We start from the raw sequence: 14,148 nt of genomic DNA, 5'->3' as shown, positions 1-14,148 counted from the left end.
ATCTACTATCTACTATGGACTTGGATCCTCTCGGGTCCGTGCTGCCCATTCAAGTGTTATCATAGCCACTCATTAATATTTTTCTCTTTTTTCAAAACAAATTGTTTTCATTTAATAATTTTTGAGCCATGAAGGGCAATAGAGATGGCCGGAGAGACAGGGTAGTAAAAGATCTATTTTCATCTACTATCTACTATCAAGCGGTTAAAAAAGAAGTCCAACATTATATCCAAATTACCCTATCTGTTCTAACAATTTACAAAGCAAAAAAAGACTAAATTATCTTTTCATAATCCAACCATTTTATTCAACTTCCAAACAAACTAAAATGCAACATATGTCCGTCAATCTTTCAGATTTCAAATTATCATTTTCTTTTTCTCTCTCCAATATTTCACTTTCATTTTAATTTTTTCTCTCTCAATTTTCTTTTTTATTTTTTAAACATAAAAAAATTAATAAATTGAATTAACATAATAATTAAAAATATTATTTTTAAATGTCAAAATTATTCATAATTATTAAAAAAAATTCAACTGGCAAAATTTCTACTTTTCTCACTGATCACTAACAACAAAATACCTATTTTATTTTAGTTAACATTATATTTATTTGAAACACAAAATTCTTATTTTTAAATGTCAATATTTTTATTCTCTCACCGGAAACTATCAGCAATATACATATTTTATTTTAATTAACAATTGTTTTTATTTGAGACACAAAATTCTTATTTTTAAATATCAAATTTTTTTTCACTGAGAACTATCAATAAAATATCTACATGTTTATTTAAATAAAATTTATACCGTATTAAATAAATTTGTAACGGAACACGATCAGTTAAATTCACGTAATTTTTTTACTAATAAATATTGCTTTCAATATGCATTTGAGTATAAAATCACCATACAAAATTATTTAAACCTATGCAAGTGTATGAATATCATTATTTTTTATACAATTGTATTTATTATTAAATATTACAAATATCTAAACAAATTATATATAATTTGTTTACTAGTGTGTATAAATAATAATACAATATATCAAATATAGATTAATTTTCTTTCTAGTTTTGAAAAACATACAGTTTATTTTCATGCATTATACAATTGTAAATGTAAGTTTTACATTATCAACTTAATGATATTATTCATGACAAGAAATTCATCCTTACATATAGATATTCACCTGAACATATCTTGAGTTTGACTGAAAATTTTTGTTTTGTTTAGGTTCGTGGTAGGATTTGAGTTTTTTCTTTTAATTTCAAAAGATAGAAATAGGTAATGGAGGCAATACCTTTCCCAAATTTGTTTTGGTATATCGATTACATAAATATCTTTATTTAATTATTTAGTTTTGATGTACGATTAATGGAATGATTTTTTTATTTTATTATTTATAATGTATGTTAATGTTTGTTAGATTTCGGTACAAATTTCGAATTCTTGCCTTAATAAATAAATATATAACCCCATAGTCCATAGTATAAATAACAAATTATATTTTAGCATATCAAATTTATAAATGTTGTCCCCATGACTTTTTCTGACAAAATTGAATAGAAAATACGGCCATTTTTATTTTAGTAGTTACATTCAAGAATATTGCATTTGGAGGATGTATTCATATTGCAGGTATTATTAAGGGTGAAGATCTATTTTAGTCTCTCACAAAAATTATACAATCTAAATTAGTCTTACACAATAAAATGGACTCAATTTAATTCTTTACAAAATTTTAATTATTTCTTATAAGAAGTTGAATTCAGGCCCTTTAAACCACATTTCACGTCTTTACCACTAGACCAATGTACATTCATCATAAGTAATTTTCAAGATTTTTAATAATCCTAGACAATTCTGAATTTAAAACAAAAAATTCAAATTAAATGACACTTAATTTACTACAATAGAAATTGATTTGTCTATTTGTAATTGATAGTCACTTTACTAACAATAAAAATTAATTTGTCTAGTTGTTATTGATAGTCACTTTACTAACTGTAGAAATTTATTTGTCTAGTTGTAAATGATAATCACTTTATTGACAATAGAAATTGATTTGTCTAATTGTAAATGATAGTCACTTTACTAACAATACAAATTAATTTGTCTAGTTGTAAATGATAATCACTTTATTAACAACACACCTCTTCCCTAATTCATCAAATGAGTCTAGATTTTCCTTTTTGATCTCCTTCTTATTTTGGAGGGTTTTTCAATGTGTCTTCTTCTTTTAATTTTTCGGTAATTTTTAACTCATTGAGTTTTTACTGTAAATTATCAACATAATTTGTATCTCGTGGATTTTAATATCAAGTTAGGTTTACAACGGTAGTCCTTAAATTTTAGATACTTGTTAGATGTATAATTTTTTTAAAATATTGCCAAGAATTTTACAATTTGAGAACTATCTTTGAAGATTTTTTTCATTTTTATCTGGTATCTCTAACTCTTGGTCTAGTGTGTTCAACTTGTTGAGAATGTAGCAAGTGTGAGTAGTGTGGATAATAGTCCTACATTGAATAGAAATGTGGTGACTTGAGCATTTATAAGTGGGAGAACCCACTCACCTATCACCTTAAGGTTTTGGGTGAATAGTGGTGTGTCAAAATGCTCAGGAAGAGGTGAAAAGTGTCAACGGTGGTACAAGTGTATGTGGACAAAAGGAGTTTCTACTTGAAGGGGAGCATTGTGGGCTCACACTTGAGGGGAGAGTGTTGAGAATGTAGCAAGTGTGGATAGAAATGTGGTGACTTGAGCATTTATAAGTGGAAGAACTCACTCATATATCACCTTAAGATTTTGGGTGAATATGTGGTGTGTCTCACAAAAGGTGTATCCTAAGTGTAAAATGCTTTATCATGTTGATCCTCGAATTGCCTCCAACACAACCTTTCCTTTTTGATCTCACAAGATTCTTCATAAATCATTTCAAAGGTGTCTCACACTTCTTTAGTCGTGCTACAATTAGAATTATGATTGTACTCTCTAATGCTTAAGCACTTGTCATCAAGTACTTAAATATAAAACTTTTTTTCACTTTTTTCTCGTGGTCCATTATTCTTGCTCTTTGTTCACTACTTCATTATTTATGAAATGAGTATGCACAAAAAGACCATATAAAACATAATTCTACAAACCAATATCAATCAATATCTTCCAAAAATATTTTTATTATAGTTCTCCATATAGTATATCCTTCACCATTAAATGATAGGGGTTTGTTCAAAGAAATACTTTTATTAAAAAACGAATTGAAATCACCGTATTATCTCTTAAGAGGATGATTAGTCTTATAATCAGAGTTAGGCTCTGATGTCACTTGTTGAACAAACGACACCAAACATGAGAGGGGTGGAAAGGCTTCAATGTGATATTTGGTTTCAAAAAACCTTTTATAGAAATGATTGATTTTAAAAAGATGTATTTGGAGAAGATGATAAAAGTAAATATTAAGAAGCAGAAAAGTTAAATAAAAGATAACTAAAGAGATTGGGTAAGAGATATCACACTTAATATTTTTTTAGTTTGACCTTAAACCACACGACCTACTCCAATTCTAAGAATTTTTTCTTAAAATTTCCATTAAAAAGCAACTTAAACTTTTACACGGCTTCAACCTAACAACCATACATCAAACTTTTTTTTTATAGTTTTAGCTTTGTAATATTTAAATCTATTACAAGTCCATAAGAGAACTAATCCCTAAAGTAAACAAAGTTAGTATAATAGCAGAACAACATAACTCGCATATGATGGCTTATACTCTCTCAATACTAAGGTCATCTCCAACGGTAAGCTTTTACCGTGTCGTACGCTAGCTGTAAGAAATATTTGAAAATTGAATTCCGCCAGCTACGCAAACGTTATGATATGAAGCCACGACACTTTCTTATAAAATAATAATATAACTAAAAGCTGTTGTCTTCAACGGCTCTTTTTCTTTTTATTTTATTTTTATAATTTATTTGGTTATAAATAGAAGCAAATGTTAATCAAATTTTATCTCATAAATTTATTCCTTACTCATAGTATTTTAATTTTTCTCTCGCAATTTCTTCTTATTAGCCTTCAATTGATCATATATTTTACCAAATCTTTCGTTAAGGACTTTAGCTTGTAAATAAGCGTAGCCTTGTTTTGAAATTGTTTTTAAAGAGAGTTGTGAAAAGTAATTTGAAAGTTTGATTTGAATTTGAGCAAGCAATTAATAGCTACCTACCCTACGTTGTCTTTCTTGTTCTTTAAGTCTTTCGTGCGAAAGGATCTATCCATACCATGCGAGGGCAGGAAGTCTTTCAATTGGATGTGCGGGTCATCGAAGGGTCATTGAGAATAATCGTTCACCACAAGACTGTCCCTACCATAAAGAGGGCAGGTAGTCTAAGGGAAGGATATAATAGTCATTAAGGCAACAATAAGGATACCTTAGCATTCGAAGGGACTATCACCATTTAATCGAGGGACGAGATCACATTTTATCGTAGGCAACTCGAAAGGGACTATGATCTTTTATCGGAGGGACGTGGTGATTTTGAATCGAAGGCAGCAAGCTAAGGTATCCTTACATTCGAAGGGACTTGACTATTTGATCGAAATCGAAGGCAACAGGCAACAGGCAACAAGAGGGGTACCCTAAAGGTGTTTGTGTGCACCAATCACGTGATTGTTTTCAATTATATTTATCTTTGAGTTAAGATTAGCTAGCGATTAATTGATTATCTTGTCACTCCCTATTTACTAACCACGCAGTTAAATAACAATTATATTGTGCGGAAATTAAAAGACAGAAAATAAACCTACAACTATTACAAGGCTTCGGGATTAAGGGGGGTACATAACCAAAAATTGGGAAATGCGGAAAGTAAACGCGGAAAATAAAAAAAGTCCTAATTACTATTACATAAAAACCGAATAAGCGACCTATACATGATTTCTAGAATTTAAATGGCTGAAAATAATTAAATAAAGGCAGAAATAAAATAAATCAAAAATTAAAGGCATGCGACATACACTGGAGTGGGAGATGAGAAGAGAATTCGCGAATAAAAATGCAATTTAGGGAAACCATGGTTAAAAAACCTTATGGCTAAAAACCTAAGGGTAAAAACCTAGCCTACAGTTTTGATAAGGTTTAAAATTATACCAATTTATAAAACCTAAATCTTAATCTGATTAAATTAGCCTAAGTCTACCGATTAAATTACTAATCTTAAATTGATAAATTTAACCTAAACCTAAAAACTAAATAAAATTATAATTAAATCTATAAATAAAAAATAAAATCATGGTATAAACCTAAATTAAATTATTAATCTAAATAAAAAAAATATTATAAAAAGTTTTTGAGAATTCTCTGAAAAAACTAAAAAAAAACTATATTTTTAAAAAACTATATTGGTTTAATTAAAAGGAAAAAGGGCAAGATTATAATAATAAAAATAAAGAAAAATTAAAACCTGGGTGTTGGAGATCCAGTGTGGTTGCCTTCTGAGGGAACACCATGGAGAGCACGCCCATAACCTTCCAGATTTGCGCTAGAAAGGATCCAAGGATGGAGAGCAACGCTTCTTCGTAGACCCCCTACGGACGATACGCACTGGATCTGTGAGAAACAACATAATACAAAGCTGCAAAAATATTTGAACCGAGCATGGTTCGAACCCCAGTCATCAGAGTCATATCTCCTTTGCTTCACCAATAAGGTTGCGTTTTCAATGTGTTAAGTTATTAATCAAGAATGAATAAATATTGAAATAAGTAATTGATGGAATAAGTCAAACGCTGGGGCCCATCGGTGCACGAGGAACCAATCAAAGCAAGAGTGAAAGTTTGAAGCTTTTGACCAACGAATAGAATTATTCCACACGCGGAGAGAGAAAGACTTTTGCTTGACTGGCGAATCAGGAAGCCCAGAAGTGCCACGCGCATGAGTCAAACGGCCAGGCTACTGTTCATCATCATCTTCTTTCTTTCCTGCGGATTTTGTCGCAGTTTCTTCTGCGATTTTTGCTGCGAATCTTGCTACGAGTTCATCATCTCCCATCCTGCAAATTTGAAACGAAAAAGAAAACAACAATACAAGGAATATATCAACCCAGACCTTCTAATTGGACCCTTGTGAGCTTGTTGATGATGTTTGTTCGCTCTGAATGTGCCTGCAAACGTGGATACGAAGAATAAAGGAAGCTTTGCCCTAACAATGGCAAAGTGCTAAACCTGTGTTAAAGCTCGAAACAAACACGTTAAATCGACTCTAAACAACACCATATACATGTATGAATGCACAAACACAATTAATATTGAATGACTCGGTGGTTTGAGATTTCAAATTTTTACCAACATGGTGCACGCTTGTAGTCGCGATCCTGGGCATGCTCTTGCTTACATAAAGACCTGGAAAGATCCTTGAGAGGTTCAGGAGTATGAATGAACGCTCGTGATTGACCATGGAGGTCTGAAACTTGAAAATCAATGATGCAAGTTTGTTGAATCTTTTTTGTGAAAACCCTAGTGTAGTGACTGCCTCCACCCCTTCTTTTTTCGTCCCCTCTTCCTCTACTGATGTTTTGTATATATTATGGAGTGAATTAGGGTTTCATCTTGGGCTTGGACCTTTGATTATTGGAGAGAAAAAATATTTTGAATAAAAACATGTTAATTCTTTCTAATTTTGGAGAATATTCTCTCCATAACCCTAGACCACGAATTTTTGGATATATTTGGACTTGATTTGCTTAATGAGGTATTCACATGATTTTATTTGGATTTATTTAGATTTTATTTGATTTAAAAATGAATTTATACGAATAAATTCAATGATAAATAAAATAAAATCATAAAATATAATCCAAATGGTACTTGGGCCTATCTTAATCTTAAAATCACGTGTGTAATCCATAATCCATGGCCCACTGCTTAAAAACACAAAATTCTTTACTTTGCATTTCATACACTTCCTCAAAATCGCCCAACTCGTGAAAGCCCTAACTCATTCGATATTTATCATATGAATGTGTTATAGGACTTTTTAGAAAGCTCAAAGAGTCCTTTAAACACTCCTTTTTGTTTCATCTTCATTGAAGTTTCCATGTTCATGTACACTTCTTTACAAAAAGATGACTTTTTTGCGATCTTCTAGAAGGACCTGTAATATTTTGGCTTATATCTTCCAAGTGAAGCATTTTTAGACTTGGCATGTGAGAGACAAAGTTGTAGAGAATTCAATTTCCTTCAAAATGAGATTTGGATGGGAAATTTTTGATGTTCCATGTAAAAGTTATGGCCGGTCAAAGTTCGGTTGACTTTTCCTATGAAACCCTAATTTAGAAACTCTTGAATTTGTTGATTTCTGATCTTTTCCTGATGAATCATGATCAACCCTTGATCAAATGATGAATCTAACATTAAAATGTTGATGTTGACCAAGAATCAGGAATTTTGACTGTGGTTTGACCATGGTTTGACTTTTAGGTCAACCAGTCGATTATTGACCTTCTGAACTGTAGACTGAGCAGTCTTGTGAATCAGAGCGTGAAACTTGGCATGAGGACCCTTTGAGCCATATGAGAGGCCAAGGATTCCATTTTGAGGTCTTGTAACTTGATTTTTCTTTGAAGAGATCAAAACCCTAGTTTGAGGGTTGTTGTTTAGGAGATTGTACAGTCACTCGAATCTTAAGCTTCTAAGATTCAAATGGGCTTGAGTATAAAAATGTGATGGGCAAATTTTGGGGTATGACACAAGGCCAATTAAAAATCTCGATGGCTTCGAATAAATGGTTGTGTTCAAAAATTTGCTGGGTGTTACAAACAAGTTGTTCATGGAAAAAAAAGTGGGGCGTCAGAGAAAGATATCTTAATCAATGCACATGCTTTTTTTGAACAAGATGAAGGTGCACCATTCAATCTTGAGTATGCATGGCGGCTTTTAAAACATGAACCTAAATGGATGGGAGCATTCACCGAAAATTCTTCAAAGAGAACAAAGAATTCTGCTAATGGTTCATACATGGCATCGCCAAACTCAGAGACACCTTCAAGTTGTGAGTTAAACTCACCATCTCCAATGGAGCGTCCAATGGGACAAAAGGCGGCAAAACGAAAAGGTAAGGCAAAGGAAAATGCAAATGCAACTGAACCTCCTTCTAGTGTTACTTCCGATACAAGGAATAAAAGAATGGAAGTAATGGAAAATCTTGCACGACTTAAGGAGGAAGAAAACAAATTAGTCAAGGAAAAGATGGAGTTTGAAACAATGCAATTCATAATGTCAAACACTTCTAAGATGAATGATAGTCAACGTGAATTTCATGAAAAACGTTGTAATAACCTAAAAGAAAAATATGGATGGTAATAATATGCAATGTTCTAGTATTTATTATATTTACATATTATGCAGTACTTGTTATGTATTAACGACTATTGTAATAAGATGCAATGTTCTAGTATTTTTATATTTAAATATTATTCAAACTAGCCGTTATTCAAACTAGTCGTTATTCAAACTAGCCGTTATTCAAACTAGTCGTTATTCAAACTAGCCGTTATTCAAACTAGCTGTTATTCAAATTAGCCGTTATTCAAACTAGCCGTTATTCAAACTAGCCTTATATATACTTTCATTATTTTCTCACTCTTCTATCATTTTTCTATCACACTTCTATCATCATTCTCTCACTCTTCTATCATTTTTCTATCACCCTTCTCTCACTTCAATGGATTCAAACAATTCAAACAACCTCAACAAACTTTTTTGGGAGGTGATTGAAGAAGAACTTATGGACAACACAGATGAAGAACTATTGTTGTCAATGCTTGAGAAGGAACGTCAATCTAGAAGTTCATCAAGGCGAAAAAGAATGTCAGTGATAGATCGGAATCGTGAAGAAGGGCATATACGATTATTCATCGACTACTTCTCAGAAAATCCAGTATACACGGATGACCAATTCCGTAGAAGGTTCAAAATGCATAGGCATTTATTTCTTCGAATTGTAGAAGCCCTTGGAAATCATGATGAATATTTTCAAATGAGGGTCGACGCAACTGGTAAAATGGGTTTTTCACCATTGCAAAAGTGCACTTCTGCTATTCGTATGTTGGCATATGGATCTTCCGCTGACATTGTAGACGAATATGTTCGAATTGGTGAAAGCACTGCAGTTGAGTGCTTAGAGAGATTTGTAAGGGACGTGAATGAGGTATTTGGGGCCGAGTATTTAAGAAGGCCTAATAACAATGATGTTGAACATCTTTTACAAATGGGGGAGTCACGTGGATTTCCAGGCATGCTAGGTTCCATTGATTGTATGCATTGGGAATGGAAGAATTGTCCTGTTGCATGGAAAGGACAATTTTGCCGAGGTGATCATGGTAAACCTACGATCATGCTTGAAGCAGTGGCATCACAAGACTTATGGATTTGGCATGCATTTTTTGGTATTGCAGGTTCAAATAATGACATTAATGTGCTAAACCAATCCAATGTGTTTAACGATATTTTTGAAGGACGTGCTGTTACTGTGCAATATACAATCAATGGGACTCCATATAACATGGGGTATTATTTAGCAGATGGTATATATCCTGAGTGGGCTACATTTGTCAAGACCATTTCAATGCCGCAGGGAGAAAAGAGAAAACTATTTGCCCAACATCAAGAATCAGCTAGAAAGGATGTGGAGCGGGCATTTGGAGTGCTCCAATCTCGATTTGTAATTATATGTGGCCCAGCGCGTGCATGGCATATGGAAACCCTCAAGCCTACAATATATGCTTGCATCATATTGCACAATATGATTGTTGAAGACGAATGACACACATATGGAGGTGATTTTGATTACTCTTATGATAATGTAGATGACACCTACTCTACAACGGAAACATTTAACGGTCCTCATCCGAATCTTACAACAAAACTACAAAGAAGAGCAACTCTTCGTGAAAAACAAGTTCATCGCAAACTTCAAGGAGATCTAATCGAGCATATTTGGGAAAGTTTTGGACATGAGGATGATGTAAATTAAATTTGAGTAATTTTATTATGTTATTTATTTTTATTGTTTTTAATTATATGTCATGTATTTGAGATTAACTTTAATTATCATTTTAAATTTTATGTTTAATTATTATTTTAATTATATGTTGTTAATTTATTTTATATTAATTTCATTATCATTTATTTGAGATTAATTTTAATTATCATTTTAATTATATGTCATTTATTTATTTTACATTAATTTAAATTTAAATAATTTAAATTATTATTTTAAATTAAATAAAATTTAATATGAATAAAATATTAATATAATAATAAAATTGTGGGACCCAATATGGGTTCTTTAGAATTGCACCATTGGAGTAAAAATTAAGCGAGTTGTTTTAAGATGATGTGGCTTAATAGATCCCACAAAAAATCCAAAAAGGGGTTGCACCATTGAAAATGCTCTAAGGAGTGAACAAAACTTAAAAATAAATAAAATAAGTGAGATAAAAGGGTTGATAATTCAAAAATTGGTATATTTATAAGTGAGAAAAATATTCCTATATATAAGAAAAATATGACTAAGAAAAAGAACAATCCAGAAATTTGATAGATTTCTAATTAATTAAAACATCAACCTCGTCGATTAGATTAAGCCAAAAAAGACCGGCGGTTCCGTTGAAACAACCTTATCCAATCTGGGCGAAGGCCCAATTTATTCTGCTCCATCACATTACTATGTGCGTTAGAAAACCTACCAAATAGATCTATGTCCTAGAATGACTCAGAGGGTCTTACCAATTTTTCAATAAACAAATATCACTTTTTATGCTAAAAATATATCCTCTTTTATTCCATGTTAACGTGAGTTTACTATTCATCTTTTTCTCAAAGACCGTAATCATAAACATACATTTGTAATGCGAAGATTCTATAATTTTGTCCATTCATCAAAACTATTCAACTACTTTAATGATGTGGCAATAACACATTAAATTTTTTCATTTTATTTTTCAAATTAAACAAACTTCACAACCCAAAAACACATGGATGCTAGTTTGACTTGAGAAAAATAAAAATGATAAAAATAAAAATATTCAATGTGCCACTCATGTCAAAATATATTTTAAAAAGGGTTATTTTCACACTCACCCTATATTACAGAATATGAATTGGATATTAATGATCACTATAATTTGGGGAAAATCAAAGAGGCTCTACATCATGTAATGTGCTATGTTTATAATATTTTGAGCTATACCAAATGCTAAGTAACAATGTACGAACAACAAAAAAAATCATGGATGCAACCTTCCATTCAAGTAATGAGACAAACTTTCCCTCATTGCCACACCCTTCTCATCCACACCTTCACAAACAAGTTGACTATACCCTGAGTCGTGATTATGACGATACAAACATAGCAATTCATCTTTCACTTCATCTTGCATGTCAATAACAATGTTGTGAAGTAAGCAACAGACCAGAATGATCCTCGGCAACCGATGCTTGTCCGGCCGCCACATATTTCCATGAATGATTCTCCACATTTCCTTCAGCCTTGCCAATGCTCTCTGTGCCACCATTCTTGTCTCCAAATGCAGCTTATTAAACTTTGCTTTCTGTTCTGATTCCAAGAGTTCTTTTTCTTCATAAGGAACAATCAGGTAAGGTAGTAGTGGATAACCTGAATCGCCTATAATATATTCCCTTATTTCTGTTACTTCAGAAATTTTTAATTTCTTTCCATTGAGTCTTTCTCCTTTGTTGCAAAGTTTGTTGAAATTTGAGCTCTCGAATATCGACCAGTCCTTCATTTTACCAGGCCAACCGGTGACTATATCGCGGAATTTCATGTCAGGATCAACTATTGCTTGCAAAACCATGCTGTGATTTTTCTTATGATCCAGCCATACATTACTCGAATGTTCGGATGCAGGTAAACACAATGTGATGTGAGTAACATCAACGGCGCCGCAGCAATTCGGGAAGCCTTGTATTTTCTCAAATTTTGACTTGATTGTATTCATCTCTTCTTGTGTTGAAGGCCATTGTAGATGATGAAGGGCTCTTTCTTCCATGGAAACCACAAATCGCCATGTGACTTGCGAAACAGTTGAATGGCTTAGCCCAAATGAATCGCCAATTGTGACTAGCGAGTCACCAGTTCCTAATCTTCTTAATGACACAGCCACTTGATCAGACAAAGACATTGGCTTTCCGTTCGTAAACGTGAAATGCGCGGATTTTGTCGATATATCATCCTTAACAAGTGAACATATGTACTCAAACGTCTTTTTGGAGATCTTTGGTGGTGACTTCCGATGACCTGCAAATCAACACAAGTTCTTAATGCTAATAATACAAACTAAAGAACTGAATTATTAGCGTAGTTTAAGACAGTAACATGCTCGAGTTGCAGAAACATACGAAAATGATGTTGTAATCATTTATACTATAAGATTAGAGAATGTTCCTAGATATCACATGATCCTAGAACAATGTACCAAACTGACATCAGAATTGATCACACAAGCGGAAAAAAACACTGAAGTTTACGAGATACATAAGTTTGAGTTGAAGAATAGCATAATATGATGAACCTGCATAAAATGGTATTGGCTTTTCGATAACCTATACAAGAGTACAATTTGTTTTCTATAATGTATAGAGGCTGATGCTATTTTGGAACATGCCAAAGATGAAGCAACTGCTAAGAATGACACTAAAATCTGTTCTGTTATGGTTCCTGCTATATGCATGCTAATTTCAACCATCTGTTATACTTGAGCAGAACAACATAATTTGTAGGATAAAATGCTTTGAGCAGAAAATGTTGAAGTAAACTATCAATTCAATTATTTCAGATTCTCATCTTTAAAAGAAAAATGCGCTCAAAAAAAAAAAAAAATAGCAGTAAGCACAAACAGATCACAATCAAGAACAAAGCATCAATCTTCATTAAAATTTAGGGCACACCATCAAAAATGTACTATATGGTCCACGAATCATAATACAAGTGGTTAATTCAAGATACCGAAAGGAGTTTCAGAATGAAGTTTAGGGTTCAAATTCTGGCTACTAACATTTGCCTATGAAAAAATAATGTACTGTAACACGATCAGAAGAACAATCAACTCAGAAATTCAAATTAGGGATCTTTATCTTATATATCAAAATACATTTGTATATAGAATTCCAATGACAAAAGGAACAAAAACACAGTTTGAAATTAGAGATGAAAAATTGAAAAGCAACCAACACATTCTTCATGATAGAAAAATCAAATATGAGAGATGAAAATATACCATTGATCTTGATTGACAAATCATCCCACCAATCTACAACAATAACCTCTTTGTCAGATGAATCAGCAGAACCAGAAACATTATTGTTATTTTCTGTCTTTCTTCTCTTTTTGTTTCCTCTCACAGGACCCATCACAACAACAAGTTAATTCAAAGGGGAAACAAAGTCTACAAGAAAGAATTCAAAGGGTCAAAGATAATATGTATATATAGAGAGTAATAAATAAATAACACAACACTTACATGTATGTTTGAAACATGCAAGAAGAGAGACAAGTTTAGTGAAAAACAGAAGCAAGAACGTTTAAGATGTGTTGGGTTGGTTAAAGACAATGTGAAATAGTGAGGGAGGGACGTAGATAATATTTGGGTGTGTGTGTGTGCTTTGTGAAGAAGAAAAGAGAAAGAGTTTCATCAAAACCATGTCAATAGAAAGAGACAGATTCGTACCTTAAAAATTTCTCTTCTGCTTCATTCACTTCCAACTTTCTCACATCATTTTATTTATTCATGTTATCATAAATTTATATATATAGACCTCATTCAATTTAATTTATATATTATATATTTATCTCTGCACACCATTTTACACGGATTAAAAATATATAAAAATAAAAAATATATATTATTTTTAGGGATTAATAGTTATGCACTGTCAGTATAAAAAGTTTTACACTGTCAGCTCATCCTAACCATTCATAATTATTCTTTTATATATAATGAAAATAAAAATCAAACTTAATTTAAAATCTGACGGTCATAATTCACTGACGGTGTAAAACTACTTTATAGCATCAGTGTATTCCCATTAAATTTTTATTTTTATTATAGTATTTTTATCATCA

General features: G+C 32.0%; 3 protein-coding genes across 3 annotated transcripts; 2 read left to right on the top strand and 1 right to left on the bottom strand.

The window, feature by feature from the left end:
- The first annotated feature begins 7,961 nt into the window (after positions 1 to 7,961).
- LOC131651329 (uncharacterized) lies at positions 7,962 to 8,366 on the top strand. The gene has a single exon (XM_058920994.1). It carries the CDS (start codon positions 7,962 to 7,964, stop codon positions 8,364 to 8,366), a length of 405 nt encoding a protein of 134 aa, XP_058776977.1.
- A 361-nt stretch (positions 8,367 to 8,727) lies between these two features.
- LOC131651328 (uncharacterized) lies at positions 8,728 to 9,828 on the top strand. The gene has a single exon (XM_058920993.1). It carries the CDS (start codon positions 8,728 to 8,730, stop codon positions 9,826 to 9,828), a length of 1,101 nt encoding a protein of 366 aa, XP_058776976.1.
- A 1,408-nt stretch (positions 9,829 to 11,236) lies between these two features.
- On the bottom strand, positions 11,237 to 13,436 carry LOC131648243 (protein ALP1-like). Its single transcript, XM_058918017.1, has 2 exons — positions 13,304 to 13,436; positions 11,237 to 12,324 (listed from the first exon to the last, which is right to left on the bottom strand). Exons 1-2 carry the CDS (start codon positions 13,434 to 13,436, stop codon positions 11,294 to 11,296), a joined length of 1,164 nt encoding a protein of 387 aa, XP_058774000.1. The 3' UTR covers positions 11,237 to 11,293.
- Between the last annotated feature and the right edge of the window lie 712 nt (positions 13,437 to 14,148).

The sequence above is a fragment of the Vicia villosa genome, linkage group LG2 (genome assembly GCF_029867415.1).
Source record: "Vicia villosa cultivar HV-30 ecotype Madison, WI linkage group LG2, Vvil1.0, whole genome shotgun sequence".
Lineage (NCBI taxonomy): Eukaryota > Viridiplantae > Streptophyta > Magnoliopsida > Fabales > Fabaceae > Vicia > Vicia villosa.
Note: the sequence above shows the minus strand (reverse complement) of the source record. Positions and strands in the feature narration are given on the sequence as shown.